This window comes from Hemiscyllium ocellatum, chromosome 6, assembly GCF_020745735.1.
Source record: "Hemiscyllium ocellatum isolate sHemOce1 chromosome 6, sHemOce1.pat.X.cur, whole genome shotgun sequence".
Lineage (NCBI taxonomy): Eukaryota > Metazoa > Chordata > Chondrichthyes > Orectolobiformes > Hemiscylliidae > Hemiscyllium > Hemiscyllium ocellatum.
In genome coordinates, this window is record NC_083406.1 from 87,926,791 (window position 1) to 87,948,089 (window position 21,299).

The 21,299-nt window shown below is 39.2% G+C and overlaps 1 protein-coding gene across 2 annotated transcripts in view; it reads left to right on the forward strand.

Annotated features, from left to right (window-relative positions):
• The window catches only part of pan3 (poly(A) specific ribonuclease subunit PAN3), a 172,783-nt gene that overhangs the window by 50,833 nt on the left and 100,651 nt on the right, over positions 1 to 21,299 (forward strand). The window contains exons 4-5 of one of the 2 annotated variants that reach the window (XM_060826115.1): positions 3,460 to 3,527; positions 17,538 to 17,691. In XM_060826115.1, the coding sequence (XP_060682098.1) occupies positions 3,460 to 3,527; positions 17,538 to 17,691 (222 nt within the window). The remainder of the gene's footprint in view (positions 1 to 3,459; positions 3,528 to 17,537; positions 17,692 to 21,299) is intronic. The other variant, XM_060826117.1, reaches the window with a different exon arrangement.

A 21,299-nucleotide genomic window follows, 5' to 3' on the forward strand; every position in this document is an offset into this window, starting at 1 on the left:
TTGCTTGAAGAATTTGCACGACATTCAAAATGCATTTTTTTCTGCTTCCCCACTTTGTTTTAGAACATAAGAACTATGAGTAGGAGTAAGCCATCTGGCCTGCCAAGCCTGCTACGACATTCAGTAAGAGCATGGCTGATCATTTTGTGGCCTCAGTTCCACTTACCCACCTTCTTTCCATAAACTTTAATTCCTTTGCTATTCAAAAAATTATCTATGTTAGCTTTAAAGCATTTACGGAGGAAGCCACAGCCACTTTCACCGGGCAGGGAATTCCATAGGTTCACAGCCTGCTGAGTGAAGAAGTTCCTTCTCAATTCAGTCCTAAATCTGCTCCACCTAATTTTGAGGCTATGTACTCTTGGCCTCATTTCACCTGCCAGTGGAAACATCCTCTCTACTCCTATCTTACCTATTCTCTGCATAATTTTATATGTTTCTATAAGATTCTCTCTTCCCCTCCACGCCCGCATCCTTCTAAATTTCGGTCTCTCCTCAAAAGCCAACCCCCTCAACTAGTGAACCTTCTCAGCACCCCTTCTAGTGCCAGTACATCCTTTCTTGAGTAAAGAGACCAAAACTGCATGCAATACTGCAGATGTGGCCTCACCAGCACCTAATACAGCTGCAACATAACCTCTCTGCAATTAAATTCAATCCCTTTAGCAATGAACAACAAAATTTCATTTGCCTTCTTAATTACCTATTGCACCTGTAGACTAATCTTCTGTGATTCATGCACAAGGACACCCAGGTCCCTGTACACAGCAGCATGCTGTAATTCTTCTTACCATTCAAATAGTAGTCTTTTTTACTATTATTCCAATTAAAATAGATGACTTGACATTTCTTAAACATTGTAATCCATCTGCCAGATATTTGGCCATTCACTTAAATTATCTGTGTCCCTTTGTAAAGCTTCACATTCCTCTGCACATTTTGTTCTAACACTCCTCTGTGTCAAAGTTTGCAGATGACACTCTACATGTGGTCCCCAACTCCAAATCATCTATGTAAATTGTGAAAAATTGCAGTCGCAACACTGATCCCTGAGGCACACCGAGTTACTGATTGCCAACCAGAATAGCACTCATTTACTCCCACAGTTTGCTTCCTGTTGCTTAACTAACCCTCTAGCCATGCTAATACGTTGCCCGTAAAGCTTTGCACCTTTACCTTATGCAGCGGCTTTTTGTGAGGCAACTTGTCAAATGCCTTTTGGAAATCTACATAGATCAAGTCTTCTGGATCCCCATTGTCCACAGTGTTTGTAATGTCTTCATAGAATTCCAAAAGATTAATTAAGCATGATCTGCTCAATGGGACAATTTCCATCTAGCTTCCTTGCTATTTCTTCTTTTGATAGTAGACTTGAGCATTTTCCCCACCACAGAAGTTAAGCTAACTGGTCTATAATCCCCTAACTTTTGTCAACTTCCCTTTTTAAACAGTGCCATTACATTTGCTGTATTCCAGTCTGCTGGAACTGCCTCAGAGTCCAGTGAATTTTGGAAAAATTACCGCAACTGCATTTACTATTTCTCCTACCATCTCTTTTATCACGTTGGGATGCATTCCATCAGGGCCAGGAGACCAGTCTACCCTTGGGTCCATTAGCTTGCCCAACACTACCTCTTCCTTGACAATGATTGTTTCCAGGTCCTCGCCTACCTTCGTTATTTGTCAATTGCTGGCATGTTATTCATGTCCTTCACTGTGAAGACCAACAAAAAAAACTTTTCAATCCCTCAGCCATTTCCTCATAACCCATTACTAAATACCCTTCTCATTCTCTAAAGAGCCAATATTTACTTTAGTCACTTTTTTTTGTTTTATGTATTTTATGCTCTGAGCTAACTTTTTCTCATAATCTAACTTTGACTCTTTTTGCGGCTTTCTGTTGATCTTTAAAGCTTTCCCAATCTTCTAGTTTCCAGCTGATCTTTACGACTTTGTATGTCGTCTTTTTCAATTTGAAAGCCTCCCTTATTTTCTTGGACTACACCTATCAGTGACTTTTTCTTCTTAGAATTTCTAATTTCCACCCAAATGGATTCAGCCTTATTCTCCATAGAGCCTATATCATCACTCACCACCGCCCTGATGTTATCCTTAAATATCAAGAGCTATACCACCTCCCTGTCATGACCATCCTGCAGCCATGTCGTCTCAATGGCTACTAAATCATATTCATTTGTGATGATTTGTGTCATTAACTTGTTACAAATGCTATGAACATTCATGTAAAGTGCCCTTATGCTAGTTTTTGTATTCTCTTTATGAATTCCAACATCTCTAAGAATAATATCTCCTGAGTTATCCTTCCTTTTTACATCTTTTGTAGTCTGTGGTTAAACCCTCCTGCACACACGCTAATCTGCTGCCTTTCTTTTTATTTACCACCATATTTCCTGTCATTTTCCCTCTTCCCTTCCCCAGACTCCCTGGTTTAAAGGCTTGGTGACCACCCTATTTCCCTTTTTGCTAGAATACAGGTTCCAGATTGGTCCAGGGGGAGACCGTCCCATCAGTACAGATCTCCTCTGTTCTGAAACAGATGTTAACGTCCCATGAAATGGAATTCCTCTTTCCCATACACGTGTTTCCCTTAGCCACATAATTACTTCCCTAATTTTATTCGATATCCAAAAGATTTCATACTTATTGAAATTGGTATGAACTGATAAAAATGCTCATTGTTCTGTTATAGTTGTTACACTCAACCTTTGTTGTAGTTCAACCTTAGTACTAGAATGGTTGATTGGCAGCGATGAAGTATGTTGTCAAAGAATACTTGTGTTCACGTGACGTACTGGAATTTCTGGGGTTTTTTTCCGACTGGAGTTTAGAAGAATGAGGGGTACTTGAATGAAGGTAAAATATCCTGAACAGTCTTGATGAAGTACACATGTAAAAGTTGCATCTTCCTTGTGGGTGAGTCCTGAACTTTGGAGATTAAGAACACTTCTAAAATTAATTGTTTCCCTGATGAGTTTTTTCGTGTGCACGGCTTGTGTAACTTTGGAACTGTCTTCCTAAGACAGCAGTGGAGTCATGGTCACAAGCAAAACTTGTTGGGGACAGATTGGAATGCAGAATTAAAAACACAAGCAGCCCAGTCATGATTTTATTGAATGATGATGGGGTTTGAGGCACTGAATGGTCTTTTTCTGCTTTCAATTCATATGTTCACATCATGTAGTGTACTTATGTAATTAAGGCAGTCAGTTTTATGGTTTTTGCAAATGTAGCAATAGAAAAACTTAACTCTGGATTTTTTTGGATATTCACGTTGAACTGTGTCTGCTACTCACCAGAAATTGCTGCACCATTTTTCACACAATGATGAATACCATTGGGCGCATTATCAGCCTTGCAGCAAATTCTGGCTCAATATGATTGAGTAGATGTAGGGAATACTAATTGGTTTGTAACTGAAGATTTAAACTTATTTTGCAGATCAACTAAATTTACCTGCCTCATTGTTCAGTGATTTCTCTGGCCTCAGCATTTCTCAACGAAGAAAGGTAGGTAGTTTGACCACATTTTTAACTGGAAAGTAACTTAATTATTTTTGTTTCTTTGTATATCTATTCCTCAACCATCTCAAAAGATACTTATCCATTCTCCTGCCTTAACCATAGAGGGAGAGGAAAATTATGAAAACTGAGAGATGAAGTCCGTTGACATTTGTGTCTCTTATATTTATAAACAACATTACATAGCTCAAATTAGTTGTTAACTGGTTATTTATTTTGGTGGACAGACGATAGAAGGTTAAAACTGAATGTAGGTTTACTTGCTGATCTGGAAGGTTTGTTTTCAGACATTGCATCACCATACAAGGTAGCCTCTTCAGTGAGCGTCTGAATGAAGCACTGGTGGTGTAACCCGCTTTCTATTTATATTTTTGAGGTTTCTTGGTTTGGTAATGCCATGTTCTTTTTCTCAGGGGGTAGTAAACAGGATCCAAGCCAATGTGTTTGTTGATAGAGTTCCGATTGGAATGCCATGCTTCGAGGAATTCTCGTGCATGTCTCAGTTTGGTTTGTCCTAGGATGGATGTATTGTCCCGGTTGAAGTGGTGTCCTTCTTCATCTGTGTGTAAGGATACTAGTGAGAGTGGGTCATGACGTTTTGTGGTTGGTTGATGTTCATGTACCCTGGTGGCTAGTTTTCTGCCTGTGTATCCAATTTAATATTTGTTACAGTTCTTGCAAGGTACTTGGTAGATGACCATTAATTTTGCTTGTTACCTGTATAGTATCTTTCAAGTTCTTTAGCTGCTGTTTTTAGTGTGTTGGTGGGTTTGTGGGCTACCATGATGCCAAGGAGTCTGAGTGGTCTGGCTGTCATTTCTGAGATGTCTTTGATGTAGGGGAAGAGTGGGTAGGGTTTCTGGATGTTTGTTCAGAAATTGGCGGACTGTGTTCATTGGGTACCTGTTCCTTTTGAATGCACTGTATAGGTGATTTACCTCTACTCTGCATAGTTCCTCTGTGCTGTAGTGTTTGGTGGCTCATGAGATAATGATCTAATGCAGCTTTATTTGTGAATGTTGGAACGATTGCTTTTGTAGTTCAATATTTGGTCCTTTATGGTGGTGGTTTTCTGTAGGCGCTGGTTTGAAGTTCCCCATTGGCTGTTCGTTCTACTGCGACATCTAGGAATGGCAGCTTGTTGTTTTCTTGAGGACATATATTTGTAACTCAAAACACATAAATAGAAAGCGTGTTACACCACTAGTGCTTCATTTGGAAACTCACTAAAGATGTTACCAGTATGGTGACACAATGTCTGAAAGCAAACCTTCCAGCGCAGGGGGCAAACCTACATCCAGAACCTCAACCTGAGCTATAAATCTTCTCAAAACTTGCTAAGGTTAAAAACTGAATAAAATTCTAAAACAGAGAAAATCAGGAATCCAGTTCAAATACTGTAAGCCATGCCACCAAAAAATGCATTATTCTGAGCTGGGATGTCAAATGAAAGTTTTGTGCCATCTGATATCTTTTTAGTAGGTTTTTGTTCTGTTTGGGCCTGGTAATCTTTATATTCTTTGCAGTGGTACTTCTAAAAAATTTACTAGTAATTTCTCTCTTGAATATATTTCTCAGCAATGATCATTATTTCTTGAACTTTAAGTGCTTTTGCTTAACTGTTCCTATTAGAATGTGGACATCCCTAATGCTTTGTTATACACCTTCATTGAAACGAAAACAATTAAATGTGAATGAAGCTACTTAATGTGGTTTAAAAAAATGATCTTGGCATTGAGATAGTTGTTGTAGCTTAACTTTTTGAATGTGATGCTATCTGATCAGTTAATTGATCAGTTTACTCTACTGCTTTAAAAACTCTTCCATTATTCTTTATGAAATCAATGCACATAGCTGTCACTGATGCATATATTCTTATAGGTACTGATAATATATGTTCTGATAATTCTTGTGTGGTGCAAGCCAAAAAGTTTTTCATCTCTTAAAAACTTGCATAATTTACAACAGCCATCAGTCTTGAAATTTTGGAAGAATTAGGTTTTCTCAATTTTTGAATTCTGGGAACTAGGTTAGTTTACCAAATGTGAATGACTGGTCAAATTAGTTTAGTTGTAAGCTTTTCATTTTTGCCCAACTAACTTGGAAAATAACTTGTAATGATCACTTTAAATGTCTTTATTTTCTTTTAATATGAATGAGCATTTGTTTTCTCAGTGTAAACTCAGTTGGTAGCAGTTTTGCCTCTGTTAGAAAGTTGGGGGTTTAAGTTCCCCTCTAGGATCAAAATCTGCAACACTAAGGAATCCTTCCTTGTTTTATTTTCTGCTTGATCTGTCCTATGTATCTATATTTCTATCATCCTTACTTTATTTCCACTCCAACCAAGACTTTACACTAGAATATGAATTAGCAGAGTAAATTGAAGCTTCCTGCCCTTATCTGAGGGATAATGTACTTACTAAACAAAGTATTTCAGTTGAAGGGAAAAATACAGGAATAAGTTTTCAATAGTATGGTCATATTGTCTTAAGACTTCACTGATGAATTACCCCGACAAAATGCAGTCACTTTCCAAGCATAGACAAAAAAAGCTGAATTCCAGAGGTGACCTTAGAGAGACTGGTGTCAACATCAAGGCAGTATTTATTTGAGTATGGCATTAAGGAGTCCTAGCAAAATTGAGGTCAATGGGAAACAGGGGAGCAGAGATTCCATCGGTTGGCATTTTACCTAAAAGCGAAAAGAATGATTTGCCTCCACGAATCTTTGCTACAGGAGCACCTGTAGGTAGTGTCCTTAGCTAAGCATCTTAGCTACAACATCAATGATCTTCCCTCCAAAATAATGTCAGAAATCGAGATGTCCATTGATTGTACAGTGTTCAATACCATTTCCAGTTCCTTAGATTCTGAAGCAGTTTGTGTCTGAATGCAGTGGAATCTACATAACGTTTAGTTCTGGCTGAAAACTAACAAGTAATATTTGCATTGCACAAGTTCTTAGCAATGCTGATATCCAACAAAATAATATGATCTCTCCTTGATGTTAAATGGCATCATCATTGCTGAACTGCCACTTCAGTATCCTGCGGGGTACTATTTATCTGAACTTTTATAGAACTGACCATGTGAACACTGTGGAAATAAGAATAGGTCGGTCACAGGCTGACAGTTCTATTGTGAGTAACTTTCCTTCAGATTTTCCACTTGCTTGGTTGAGTCCACATTAACAGCACTCAGGAAGCTCCATATCAACCAAAACCAGGCACCTTCTTTAATTAGGACCCTACTGACTTCTCTCCCAGTGGTGGAGTGAGTGAATACTTAAGGTGTTGGCTGTGTACTGCCTATAAGACAGTCTGCACCATTTTACAAATCCAGAACTGCTACCATTTAGAAGAGGGACAGCAGATGCGCAAGAATAACAGCAATTGCATGTTTCCCTCCAAGCAACATTGTAATCCGGACTGGAACTAGATTGCTGTTTCTTTACTGTCGTGGAATCAAAACCCTAGAACTCCTCCCTAGCAGCACTATGGTTGTTCTTCATCTGCCACAATGGCTGGAGGGTTTCAAGAGGCCAACTTGTACAATAAGTACTGACCTTTCAAGCAACATACAACGCCTCTGGAATATTTTAAATAAAAAACTTGTTATTTCCTTTACCATATCTTAATTTTACGATATAAATAAGTGCAACTGAGGAAACAGTACAAACCTGAGGGTTAGGTGAAAAGGGGAGTTTAAATTATGTTTGTTCTTAAAATTTAACCTAGTCTGTAATTAGTAGTGACTGCAAAGTATTGTTTCAATTAAAAAAGAATCTATTTCTTGCAGCTTCGACAGGATAAACACACTACCATGAGAGCTGTGTAGCTAATTACCAGGCAGGTTGGATATTATTCTTTGGCCCCAATTTGGTTGAATATAAACACAAATTTTTCTTAGCTGTGCTGAAAAACAGAGTGCAAGCGTAAGAGTTTGGTGAATGGTGGTGTTTGGTAAAGAGATGGAAGAATGTTTGTTTTCTATTGCTTTTCTACTATTCTTGCCCTTTATGAATTGGTTCTTGCTCTAATATAGGGAAAGAAGCCAACTATTTGAGTATTTGGTGAGTGGTTAAAGTTTATTCTATTCTTCAGGTTTAAAATAATGTACAAATTATTGGTAAAGTTAATGAAACATGTAAAAATCAGCATAAATAAATGAATAATATAGATGAGTAATTAATTAAAATTCATAAAGTTGGCAAGACAGGTGTCAAAGCTGCAGCATTGCACTCAGGAGACTTTATATTTTATGGCCAACCTTGTCATACATCATGGAAACAGACCCTTCGATCCAACCAGTCCATGCCAATGTAATCCCAAGCTAAACTTGTTCCACCTGTCTGCACTTGGTTCCTATTCCTCCAAACATTTAGTCATGTGCTTGTCTATAAATGCCTTTTAAATGTTATAACTATACCTGCATCCATCACTTCCTCTGAAAGTTCATTCCACACGTGAACTGCACTCTGTTTTAAAAAAAACGAATTCCACTCATGCCTTTTCTAAATCTTTCTCCTCTCACCCTAAAAATATGCTCCCTAGTTTTGAAATCCCACACCCAAAGGAAAAGACATCTGCTATACCCCTCATGATTTTATAAATCTCTCTAAAGTTATCCCTTAGCCTTCTACGCTTCAGTGAAAAAAGTCTGAGCCTATCCAGTCCCTCCTTATAAGTCAGTTCTGTAATCCTGGCAACACCTTGGTAAGTATCTTTCCTATAACAGGGCAACTAGAACAGCACAGTACTCTAAAAGAGGCAATGTCTGCAATGAGTGTTAGCGAATCGATGAGCTTCAGCTCAGTAATTTAGCTGGAGGTTGAGGTACAAAGTCTGTGACAAATCAGTACATGGGAATGCTTTGTACCAGGAGGCAGTCACACCAATTAGCAGAGTCTCTTATGATTTGGTTAGGGACAGAAAGATGTGACTGTGAACGAGTGAGACTTTGGAAAGCAGGAGTGTTGCATTGTCAACCTCTCATTGTTCAGTTGATTTGAGGATTTCTCAACTTGGTGAGTGTGAAGGTGGGAGCTTAAATGAGCTAGCAGTGGTATCTTTGTCCAATGACAGCCTTCTCACTCTCAACCTCAACAGACTACTCGGACATTGCAAAGATAGAGTAAATTTCCGTTATTTCAGGTATATATTTTTAGCTGAGGGGAGTTTATCGGGTTGCCAGTTCATAAGATGCTGGTTAAAACAGTTTTCTGTCTTAATAACAGTTGGGGCCACAAGATCTTGAGTAATGTCCAGTTGATGTTGCTAATGGACGAGTCAGATCCCTGACGGGAACCTGGCTGTGTAGATTTTTTTAGTTTTGTTGCTGAAGTGATATCTTACTAAAACATAAGCACACAATATTGCAATCTTTGTAACAATAAAACAAAACATAAGTTTGTTATCAAAAAAATGAAGATTTAAAAAAAAACACACACCATTCCTTATAACACAGATTCAAAGAGTTTTAAACACAGTAGAAATAACTCAAGCATCATATAAATAGAGTATAAACAACAGTTTTGTATTGGAAAAGTACACCTACTGGAACTTAGAAATGTTTTTCAAACTGTAACAGCATCTTGTGCTGTACTTCCAGCTCATTTCCAGGGGAGACATACTTTTTCTTATTAATACTTTGGGCTTGAAGTACTTAAAATTTCATCTCACCTACTGGAACTGTAGATAATTCCTTATTATTCTTCCAGTGATCCTGAATTAGCTTCTTTCCGGTGCTATGCTATTTCTGACACAGCTTCAATTCTATTTTCATTTTGAATTTCAAAAGTTAACTTCATTCTTTGCTACTGCCTGGTGCGTAACACTCTGGCCTAAAATAATTTCCTTACTTCAAACTCATTTTTCTTAATATCGTCTGTTAGCATGTTACTCTGTTGGAAACCTTCTCAGTACTTTGAAGTTTGATACATGCATCTCACTCAAATGACTTCCTAGCACAGATTAGAAATGAAAATCAGAGCCTGGCAATCCTACTGGGTAGTACCCAGAGAACTCTAGGAAATGTCCTCTTGTTCACTCCAAATACAAAGGCAAATCCACGTGAGTTTTGTTCCTGGTTTCTCACTGTTAAGAAAATATTCAGACTCACTTTTGTGAAGATGGGTTGCATCTGAACTGGAAGGGGACCAATGTCCTGGGTGGAAGGTTTGCTTCAGTCGTTCGAGAGGGTTTCAACTAGTATGGCAGGGGGGTGGGAATCTGAGCTGTATACCGGAGGTGAGAGTTGATGCAGATGAGGCAATAGCAAGAGGCAGACCAGCTAGTGGGAAGGATCTTTCTGGGAAAGAACCAAGGGATCAGTTAAAATGTGTTTGCTTTAACGCAAGGAGTATCCAAGGAGCAGGAGAATCGACGTTTCGGGCATGAGCCCTTCTTCAAGATTCTTAAGGGCAGCTGTTAATTCCTTTTTATTAAACATCCAGTATTTGATCTTCAGTTCAGCTCTGGATGATGGGTACTGTCAAGCATATTGGTGCAATGTATTTTGCATTGAAATATCCACAAAATTACAGTTTGCAGCTCACTACTGTAGATAGGAAATATACAATGCTGTATGATCAAGCACCACAGCGTGCAGACTCCTTAAAACAATTGTAGTCTCATTGGAGCTGGATGAACTACAGATCATTCGGGAGGCTGAGGGAATAATTGAGAGGAGTTACCGAGAGTTGGTCACTCCTAAGGCTCAGGACAAGGATAGCTGGGTTACAGTTAGGGGGAGGAAAGGGGGCAGACAGACAGTGCAGAGATCCCCTGTGGACATTGCCCTCAGCAATAAGTATACCGTTTTGGATACTGCTGGGGGTGAGGGGGGAGATGATCTACTAGAGGAAAGCCTTAGTAGTCAGTTCTCTTGCACTGAGCCTGACACTGTGACAAAGAAGGGAAGGGGGCAGAATAGAAAACTACTCGTGCTGGGGGATTCGATAATTAGGGGAATCGACAGGAGATTGCGTGGTCAGGACTGGAATTCCTGGAAGGTATGTTGCCTCCCTGGTGCCAGGGTCTGGGACAGTCTCCAATCGGATGTATAAGGTTCTAAAAGGGGAGGGCGAACAGCCAGAAATCGTGTTACATATTGGCACTAATGATATAGCCAGAAAAAGGATTGAGGATATAAAAAGTGATTTAGGGAGTTAGGATGGAAGCTGCAAAGCAGGACGAACAGAGTAGTGTTCTCTAGTTTACTACTGGTGCCACGAGATGACGAGGAACAGGGAGCGGGCGCAGCTTAACACGTGGCTACGCAGCTGGTGTAGGAGGGAGGGCTTCAGATATGTAGATAATCGGGATGCCTTCTGGAGAAGGTGGGACCTGTACAAGATGGACGGGTTGCATCTGAACTGGAAGGTCCTGGGTGGAAGGTTTGCTTGAGTAGTTCGAGGGGGTTTCAACTAGTATGGCAGGGGGGTGGGAATCTGAGCTGTATACCGGAGGTGAGAGTTGATGCAGATGAGGCAATAGCAAGAGGCAGACCAGCTAGTGGGAAGGATCTTTCTGGGAAAGAACCAAGGGATCTGTTAAAATGTGTTTGCTTTAACGCAAGGAGTATCCAAGGAGCAGGAGAATCGACGTTTCAGGCATGAGCCCTTCAAGATTCCTGAAGAAGGGCTCATGCCTGAAACGTCGATTCTCCAGCTCCTTGGATGCTGCCTGACCTGTTGCGCTTTTCCAGCAATACATTTTCAGCTTTGATCTCCAGCATCTGCAGTCCTCACTTTCTCCTTAACGCAAGGAGTATCGGGAGTAAAAGTGATGAACTTAGAGCATGGATCAGTACCTGGTGCTATGATGTTGTGGCCATAAGAGAGACATGGGTTTCTCAGGGGCAGGAATGGTTGCTGGATGTTCCAGGGTTTAGAGCATTTAAAAAGATAGCAATAGCAGCAGGGAGATTGAAGAAAGCATTGGTTGGCAGATTTTTGAAAAGTGTGGACGTAGTAGGGTTGTTGTAATGGGTGACTTTAACTTTCCCAATATTGATTGGACCTCCTTCGAGCAGAAGATTTGAATGGAGCTGTTTTTGTAAGGTGTGTTCAGGAGGGTTTCCTAACTCAGTACGTTGGCAGGTCGACGAGGGGAGAGGCTATTCTAGACTTGGTGCTCAGAAACGAGCCGGGGAAAGTATCACATCTTGTGGTGGGAGAGCATTTTGGTGATAGTGACCACAACTGCCTCACATTCTACATAGCTATGGAGAACGAGAGGATTAGGCAAAATGGGAAGATATTTAATTGGGGAAGAGGAAACTATGATGCCATTAGACATGAGTTAGGAAGCATGGACTGGGAGCAGTTGTTCCATGGTAAAGGCACTATAGACATGTGGAGGCATTTTAAGGAACAGTTGTTGCGAGTGATGAATAAATATGTCCCTCTGAGACAGGCAAGAATGGGTAAGATAAAGGAACCTTGGATGATGAGAGTGGTGGAGCTTCTCGTCAAAAGGAAGAAGGTAGCTTACATAAGGCGGAGGAAGCTACGGTCAAACTCAGCTCTCGAGGATTACAGGCAGGCGAGAAAGGAGCTCAAAAATGGTCTGAGGAGAGCCAGGAGGGGGCACGAGAAAGGCTTGGCAGAATGGCTTCTGGAGAACACGATGTCATTTTACACTTATGTGAGGAATAAGACAACGGCCCTAATCTTTCTTTTAACCAATCAGGGATAGCATAGGGAACTTGTGTGTGGAGTCTGAGGAGGTAGGGGAAGCCCTAAATGAGGTTTTTGCTTCTGTCTTTAAAAAAGAAATGAACTTTGTAGTGAATGAAACTTTTGAAGAGCAGGTGTGCATGCTGGAATGGATAGAGATAGAGGAAGCTGATGTGCTGAAAATTTTGTCAAACATTAAGATTGACAAGTCGCCAGGCCTGGACCAGATTTGTCCTCGGCTGCTTTGGGAAACGAGAAATGCAATTGCTTCGCCACATGCGAAGATCTTTGCATCCTCGCTCTCCACTGGAGTCGTACCTGAGGACTGGAGAGAGACAAATGTAATTCCTCTCTTCAAGAAAGGAAATAGGGAAATCCCCAGCAATTGCAGACCAGTCAGTCTCCCGTCTCCCGTCTGTCATCTGCAAGGTGTTAGAAAGGCTTCTGAGGGATAGGATTTATGACCATCTAGAAGTGCATGGCTTGATTAAATGCAGTCAGCATGGCTTTGTGAGGGGCAGGTCATGCCTCACAAATCTTATCGAGTTCTTTGAGGATGTGACTAGAAAAGTTGATGAGGGTCGAGCTGTTGATGTGGTGTATTTGGACTTCAGCAAGGCATTTGATAAGGTTCCCCATGGTAGGCCATTCAGAAGGTCAGGAGGAATGGGATACAGCGGAACTTGGCTGTCTGGATACAGAATTGGCTGGCCAACAGAAGGCAGTGAGTGGTAGTAGAATGAAAATATTCTGTCTGGAAGCCAGGGCGCTCTCCCTTGGGCCTCTACTGTTTGTAATTTTTATTAATGACTTGGATGAGGGGATTGAAAGATGGGTCAGCAAGTTTGCAGATGACACAAAGGTTGGAGATGTCTTTGACCGTATAGAGGGCTGTTGTAGGGTGCAGCGGGACATTGACGGGATGCAGAGATGGGCTGCGAGCTGGCAGATGGAGTTCAACCTGGATAAATGTGAGGTGATGCATTTTGGAACGTCGAATTTGAAAGCTTAGTACAGGATTAAGGATAGGATCCTTGGCAGTGTGGAGGAACAGAGGGATCTTGGTGTGCAGGTACATAGAACCCTTAAAATGGCCACACAAGTGGACAGGGTTGATAAGAAAGCATATGGTGTTTTGGCTTTCATTAACAAAGGGATTGAGTTTAAGAGTCATGAGATCTTGTTGCAGCTCTATAAAACTTTGGTTAGACCACACTTCGAATAGTGCGTCCAGTTCTGGTCGCCCTATTATAGGAAAGGTGTGGATGCTTTGGAGAGGGCTCAGAAGAGGTTTACCAGGATGCTACCTGGACTGGAGGGCTTATCTTATGAAGAGAGGTCGACTGAGCTCGGACTTTTTTCATTGGAGAAAAGGAGGAGGAGCGGGGACCTAATTGAGGTATACAAGATAATGAGAGGCATAGATAGAGTCGATAGCCAGAGACTATTTCCCAGGGCAGAATTGGCTAACTCGAGGGGTCATAGTTTTAAGCTGGTTGGAGGAAAGTATAGAGGGGATGTCAGAGGGGGGTTCTTTACACAGAGTTGAGAGAGCATGGAATGCGTTGCCAGCAGCAGTTGTGGAAGCAAGGTCATTGGGGACATTTAAGAGACTGTTGGACATGCATATGGTCACAGAAATTTGAGGGAACATACATGAGGATCAATGGTCAGCACAACATCGTGGGCTGAAGGGCCTGTTCCGTGCTGTACTGTTCTAAGTTCTATGCCTTTGCTTCAAATCACAGCAAAATATTAATGCTCCTAAAATTTATTAAGGTAATTACTTACATTTATTACTTTTGTCTTGTACTCTTTATGTAAGCTTAAAGATTTCAGCTGCTTCCAGTTGATAATTTTCATAGGAACAAATTGCTATGAAACAAATTGGAATCTGTACTGAAAATAACAAGTACTGGAGATCACAACAGATCAGACAGCATCAATGGAGAGAGATCAAGCTAATGTTTCGAGTCTAAATGACTCTTCAGAGCTGATGAAAAGTCATCTAGACTTGAACCATTAGCTGCTCTCCATGGATGATGTCTGACCTGCTGTGATTTCCAACATTTGTTGTTTTTGGTGATAGTTTTCATATTTGGCTTTTCCAGTTATAGATTAGAAAAGCACAGCAGTTCATGCAGCATTCGAGGAGCAGGAAAATTGACGTTTTGGGCAAAAGCCCTTCATCAGGAATTTTCCAGCACCACTCTAATCTAGAATCTGGTTTCCAGCATCTGCAGTCCTTGTTTTTACCTTTTTCAGTTATGCTCTTGGGAGAGATGATGGCAGTGTGGTAATATTGCTGGACATTTAATCCAAAGACCCACACTGATAATCTGGGAACATAGGTCCAAATTCCAGCACAGCAACTAATAAAATTTAGTATTGAAAGATAGTGTTGATGAAAATGAATATTTGTCTGTCATAGTCATGAAAAAGCAACAATGAAGTCTGTGAGTGAGAAAAAACTGATTGGGGCATTGTATATTTGACACTCATGTAGTAGAAATTGTTTCACTTCACTTCTGATGTTTGCTGTTGAACACTCAGCAGTGCTTGACATCAGCAATACTGGAAAAATATTCCCAATGGCTGATTTTTTTTTTATGAGCGAAAATAGTTGAATCATAGGAGGGAGTTTGATTTTTGCAATTTTTATACTTTGTTATTCAGGTGATAATGTTTTACATTACAAATGCCATTGACATATGTGCTTTTACAGAATTGGAATTGACATTGCCAATACAGCTGTCAAGTGGGTATATAAATAAGTAGTTGATCTTTGAGTCTGATTTGGGGAAAAAGAAAGACATTTAGCTACACCTTCCAATGCTTTGATTTTTAAATTCTTTTATATTACCTAAATGCGTGATTGATTACATTGGATCCTGAAGGATATTTTATTTTTTCAAGAAGAGAATTTTGCAAGAAGTAGAAAAAAATTCATAGTTGATTAATTTAATGACTAAAAAATAAAAGTTGAATGTGTATAAAGGCTCTGGTCATAATTTCACAATCTTTCTTTCCTGATTGCTAAAAGGGAATGTCCAGGCATTTTTATTTTGAGCCGATAACATCATTTGTTACATTTAATCATCCTTGAACATTTTCTAGTCTTGGTGTAAACAATGTTGAATTCCTTTAGTAATTTCAGTATTTATATTTTGAGTAAATTTAATTTTAATGGAAAGCACAAGAAACAGTTCTATGTATGATTGCACCAATGTGACTGTGTTCAGAGTATTTTAATATCTTAATGACTTAGTGCTGAAGTTTTATTACTGCGGTGGGTAACTTTGAATGTTTCAACTTTGCAACTTTGTCTTGCTATGAAGACATAGGGGAAGTACATGTATATAGTTTTTAAAAACTGCATCAGCTGATAAAAAAATTGAAAACGCTAATCATACATATACTTTGATGTACTGGAACACACGACTACAGAAGTCATGCATCAACTATATAAACCCCCATTTCGACCACACATGGGATAATGTGAGCTATCTTAAAAAATCGAGTGAGAGAGGTTGGTGTTATTGGCTGGCTGGCCAGCATTTATTGATTGTTCCTACTCGCCCTTGAGAAGGTGGTTGTGAGCTGCCTTCTTGAATTGTTGCAGTCCATGTACTGTATGTAGACGCACATTGTTGTTAGGCAGGGAGTTCTAGGGTGCTGACCTCGTGAATTTGACAGAACAGTAATATATATATGACTGGATAATATCATAGAATCCCTACAGTGTAGAAACAGTCTCAACAAGTCTACACTGACCCTCCAAAGAGTATCCCACCGAAACCTATTCCCTGATCCTTGACTAATGCACCTAACCGACATAGCCCTGAACACTATGGGCAATTTAGCATGGCCAATTCACCTAACATGCACATTTTGGATTGTGGGAGGAGATCGGAGCACCCGGACAAAACCTACGCAGACGTGGGGAGAATGTGCAAACTCCACACAGATAGTCGCTGGAGGTTGGAATTGAACCCAGGTCCCTGGCGCTGTGAGGCAGTGGTGCTAGCCACTTAGCCATGAAGAGTGATGATAGCTTTGAAGAGCATGCAATATCTTTCAGTTTTTATCCAGGGAAGTAGAGGTAGGTATGAGATCCATTTGGGTGGGATGACCATGGGAGCAGATTGCAATTATGATTGAAGAGAGATCACCTTTTCTCCTTAGTATCTTTAATCAAATTAGATTTTGATTTTGTAATGTCCGTAAACACATTACCTAGTTTGTATAATATCTTCTAATAATTTAATCTTTTTGTGTCCTGTTATAATTCTGGCAAATATATGCTGCACTCTCTCTATGAAGCCTACGTTTTCTTCCTGAGATATGCTGCCGAGATTGCTCATACTATCCCATATGTGAGCCAGACAGGGCTTTGTAGAGCTGAAACTGACTTTTCCAGATATAAAAGTTCTATTAGTCTTTAATAACATTTTCTACATCTTTTCAAGACATGTTAAACATCTATGTACTTGGACCCATGCCGTTATGCGTTTACATTGTTTCTTGGCTTACATCATTTAGGAAGTATCCTATTCAATACATCTTAGTTTGATTTTAGAAATCTTTTCATTTTCCTATATTTAAAATTCATTTGCCTTTGTTTTTCCCATTAACTTGATGTATCGATATAGTATCTTTTTGTAATTTTATGCTTCCACCTCCTCTGTTTACAGTGTAGCCCCTATATTTGTCATTTACAGATTTGGATCAATGGCTTTCTATTCCATGATCACAATCATTAATAAATGTAGTGAATAGTTCAGCCTAAACATAGACCTTTGAGGCACTGATCACATTTACCAATTATAGTTTCAACCCAAAGTCTCTACTTTCTTTTTCCTACTACAAAGACAATTTCCTAACCAGATTGATTACTTGTGTTCAATTCTGCGAATTTGAACTTTAACACCCTTCATGCTACTTAGTCCAATGCCTTCTAGAAGTTCATAAACATTCCCCTGTCCTTGGTCCACTTATTCACATTTTCAAAAAATTCAATCTGTTTTGGGGCAATCATTTCAAAGGGCATGACCTTTCCTTTACAAATCTAATCTTGTTGATCAGCTGAAATTTTCAACTTAATCATTAATTTCCTGATCAAGCAGATAGGCTTGGTTGACAATGCTTTGAATTCTGTGTGTTCCCTTTCATAAGTAAGTAAAATACTTTACATTTTGTTTTAATCTATTCATAAATTGTCAGTTTCTAAGTGTTTTGGTGTAAACATATACCAGGTAAAATTTTAAGTTAAATGCTGTTTAATGAGCTCTGTAATTGCCTAGATTATTATCTCACCAGCAGACACCGAATCCAGCTGCAAATGAATTCATCCCTAAAGGAGGATCAACCTCTCGACTAAGTTCTGTGTCCCAATCGAATATGTCTGCCTTTTCACCAGCCTTGTTCTCTCATCCATCCTTGGGCAGTCCATCAGCAGCTGGGCTAGCCCCGGGTAAGTTACGTGTGATTCCGTATATGCCAGCAAAGTCTCTTTTGTATTTTTGTCTTATATTGTTAATAATGGGAAAAATTTAATGCCACTTAAAAACTATTCAAAAAATTAAAGAGCAGAGACGATATTTAAGACCAAAGTATTCTGTCCAACAATACTTTGAAGGTGAAAAATATTGCTGAGGAATTTCCCTTAAGAGATGAAGATGTTTTGTTAACCTTTTGTGTAGAAATAGCTTGAGATATGCCTTACTAAATTGTTTGATTGTAAAGAGTCACATTGAATATTGCAAGACTGATGTACAATTTGATCTTGCAAATTGGATTCAACTGGGATGCGCATCTGAGATATGTTAATATCTGCTTAACCCTGTAGAAATTGATTAGAATAGGGTCCAGCAGAAACATAATCAAGCATGCTAATTTCCATTTGGTGATCTAATAGTGTTTATGAAATAATTTCTTGATAATATAAATGGACAGCTATCCCATTCTTTGGAGGGCTGAGGATTGTAGGGTACAAGTGTGAGTTGGATTCATGGTCACTACATCAGCTGAAATTTAAAATTTGTGAATATTTGAAGACGGATCAAGTCAGATCGTGAAATTGAATGCAATCTGGCAGTTTGCAGATTTTCATGCCAGGGATCATGCTTGGAAAATAGTAATCAGTTGGCAACTGACGCCAGTGCCTTGAGTTTCACAATTCTCATCCTGGTATTCAAATGTATCCATAATTTTACCCCTCCATATTTCTGTAATCTCTTCTAGCCCCCTAACTCTGCATTATTCAAATTCTGGTCTTTGCATCACCAACTTCCTGTTGCCACCATTTGCAGCCACACCTCAGTTGTTTATGTCCTAAGTTCTGGAATTGCTATCTAATGCTAAAAGAAATGGGAGCAGTAAGTTGTCCAGCCTATTGGGTCTTTCTATCATTTGGTAAGGTCATGGCTGATCTGGTTGTGGCCTTAATTCCATGGCAATGAACCTGTGAGAAAAAACTCTCCTCATCTCTTTTAAAGTGGTAAACCACAAATTTTTAAACCTTGTTCCATACCAAGAGAAATATCCTCTTTGCATCCACCCTGTCAAGTTCCCTTAGAGCCTTGAGTGTTTCAACAAGGTTATCTCGCAATCCCAATGATCATGGGCTTGACTGGCTTAGCCTTGCCTCATAAAGCAGCCATTTCATCCCAGGAATTTCCCAAGTACACCATTTCTGAACTGCTTCCAGTATTCTTCCTCGAATATGGAAATGAAGTACTTCAGATGCAGTCTCATTAAGTCGCGAAGCAGATGTAATAACCGTACCCTACTTTTATACGACATTCCCAATGCAACAAAAGCCACCATGCCATTTGCCTTTCTGATCACTTGTACTTGCACGTTAATATTTTGGGATTCATATGCTGAAACACCCAGATACCTCCACATTAAGTATCTGCAGTCTTTTTCCATTTAAATACCTATTTTTTTCCCTGTTCTTCCTGCCAAAGTGACTAAGCACACCCTTCCTATATTGTAATCCATCTGCCAAATTTTTGCCCCCTCTTATTACTTAATCTATATCCTCTTCCAAACTCATTTTGGCCTCTTCACCTATCTTCCACTCGTTAAGTTTGTCAATTTAAGATGACCTGATTATTACGCCTCTTTGCTTCCTGTTAGCTAACTAATCTTCTTTTCATGTTAGTATATTACTCCAAATATAATGAGGTCATGTCTTGCATAATAACCTTATGTGCAATACCTTTTTGGATACTTTCTGGAAATCCAAATAGTTTACATTTACTGGTTTTCCATTATCTACCATACTAGTTACTTCCTACAATTTTATCAATTAGTCAAAGCCATCTCCCTAATTGTATTCTAATTTTTAAAACGTTAATTTCAAAATAGATTGAAACCTTTTTCCTTTGACAGACAATAGGCCAGTTGGCCTATAGTATCTGCTTTATTTCCTTCCTTTCTGATAGTGGTGTTACATTTGCCATTTTCTAATCTGCTGAAACCTTTGTAGAATCCAGAGGACATTTGGATGATTATAACTGATATGCCCCCACTGTGCAGCCACTTCTTTTAAGACCCGAGGAACCAAAGTATTTTTCTACTTTTAAAACGATGCTCCTTGCCTAAGCTTTTGGTCTGTCCTAATGTTTCTTCTTTCGGCATAGTGTCAGTCTTTTGTCTGATTTATGCTTCCATGAAATGTCTTTGGATGTTTAACTAAGTGTCTAATGATCACAAGTTGTTGTTAATGGGAGAATAGAGGAAAAATTAGGGATTGTGAAATGAGACCATATATTCTACAAAAGAAGAAATTCTAATAAATCATGCTTATTTTGATTGAAAATTTTTGGCTGGGGCACCTCAAGACTTAAGATATGGCAAAGTTCATAATATTTGTGCTTGAACCAGCATAAGAATTGAATCTGCTCCCTCTGTATTACATCTGGCAAATAACTGGACTTCTAGAATGCTTTTTGTCCTATATGGCAGGCCATATGTACTGAGATTCACCTCCCTGCCCCAAGATTCATTTTTACTGCAAAGATTTATCATCATTTTTTTCAAAAGAAGAAATTTAAATTTATGTTGCTGAAATTCTATAAAAGGGTATTTTAAAAGTGCTTTTGATTATATTCATGTTTTAATACATAAACAATTTTGAGTGTGATTGAGAAGTTATCGTGCCTTCATTCCAAATCCAAGCTACAGTCAAAATTGCTGGTACAAAGTTTCAAAGGCTGATATTTACGGTGAAGATTTTTTGGTTCAGCACCAGGAAAGTCAGAAACCTTTTACATTTGTTTTCTCTTTTTCCTGTCACTTTTCTCCTTTCTTCTCCTGAAGGAGTTGACTTCTTGCTGGGTTGTGGTTCTTCCAGTGCCTCACCCAAGTGACCAGTAGACATGTGTGAAAATTGAATGGGTGTTAACAGATTATCTGATCAAGGGAGGATCAGTAATCAGAAGCTGGAGCTGAGGCCTATTTGTAGCATCCTTTTCGTAATCCTGGCTGCGATCTAAAAACTCTGCATAGACTGCGGATTGAATCTGGGATCACCTTGGATTGACTGGCTTAGGTATGCACTGGGCAAACATCCTGAACAGTCAGGGGTGACATCGTATACATTTCTTTATCCTTTATCTATACAGTAATTGGACTAAGAAAATAATTTCGATTAAAGATGTGGCCCAAAAATGAACTGGCTTTTTCCAGTACCTTGATTTACATTAGAATCCTCAAATCTCAAAAGACTTCTGTGTTAACTTTATATATTGTTTATTTCTTTGCAATGATATATTCTAGCAATCAAAGATTTTTCTCTTTCCTAACACCATTATGACTGTGATCTCTATTTCAGTCGGAACCTTCTAGCATTAAGGTAGCAGTTAGTCCTGAAACCATTCCAATTGTGAGAAGGGGTGGCCTCATTTGGATTGATTTTCCTTTGTAATGTAAAAATAGGACATTTTATGCAATGCATTCATGATAATTTTCTAGATCAGTATGTCAAGGAAGGAACTAGCAACAGACTATTTTAGACACAATGAGGGAGTGTTAATTATTAGCATTTATTAAACAAACCTCTAAGAAAGAATG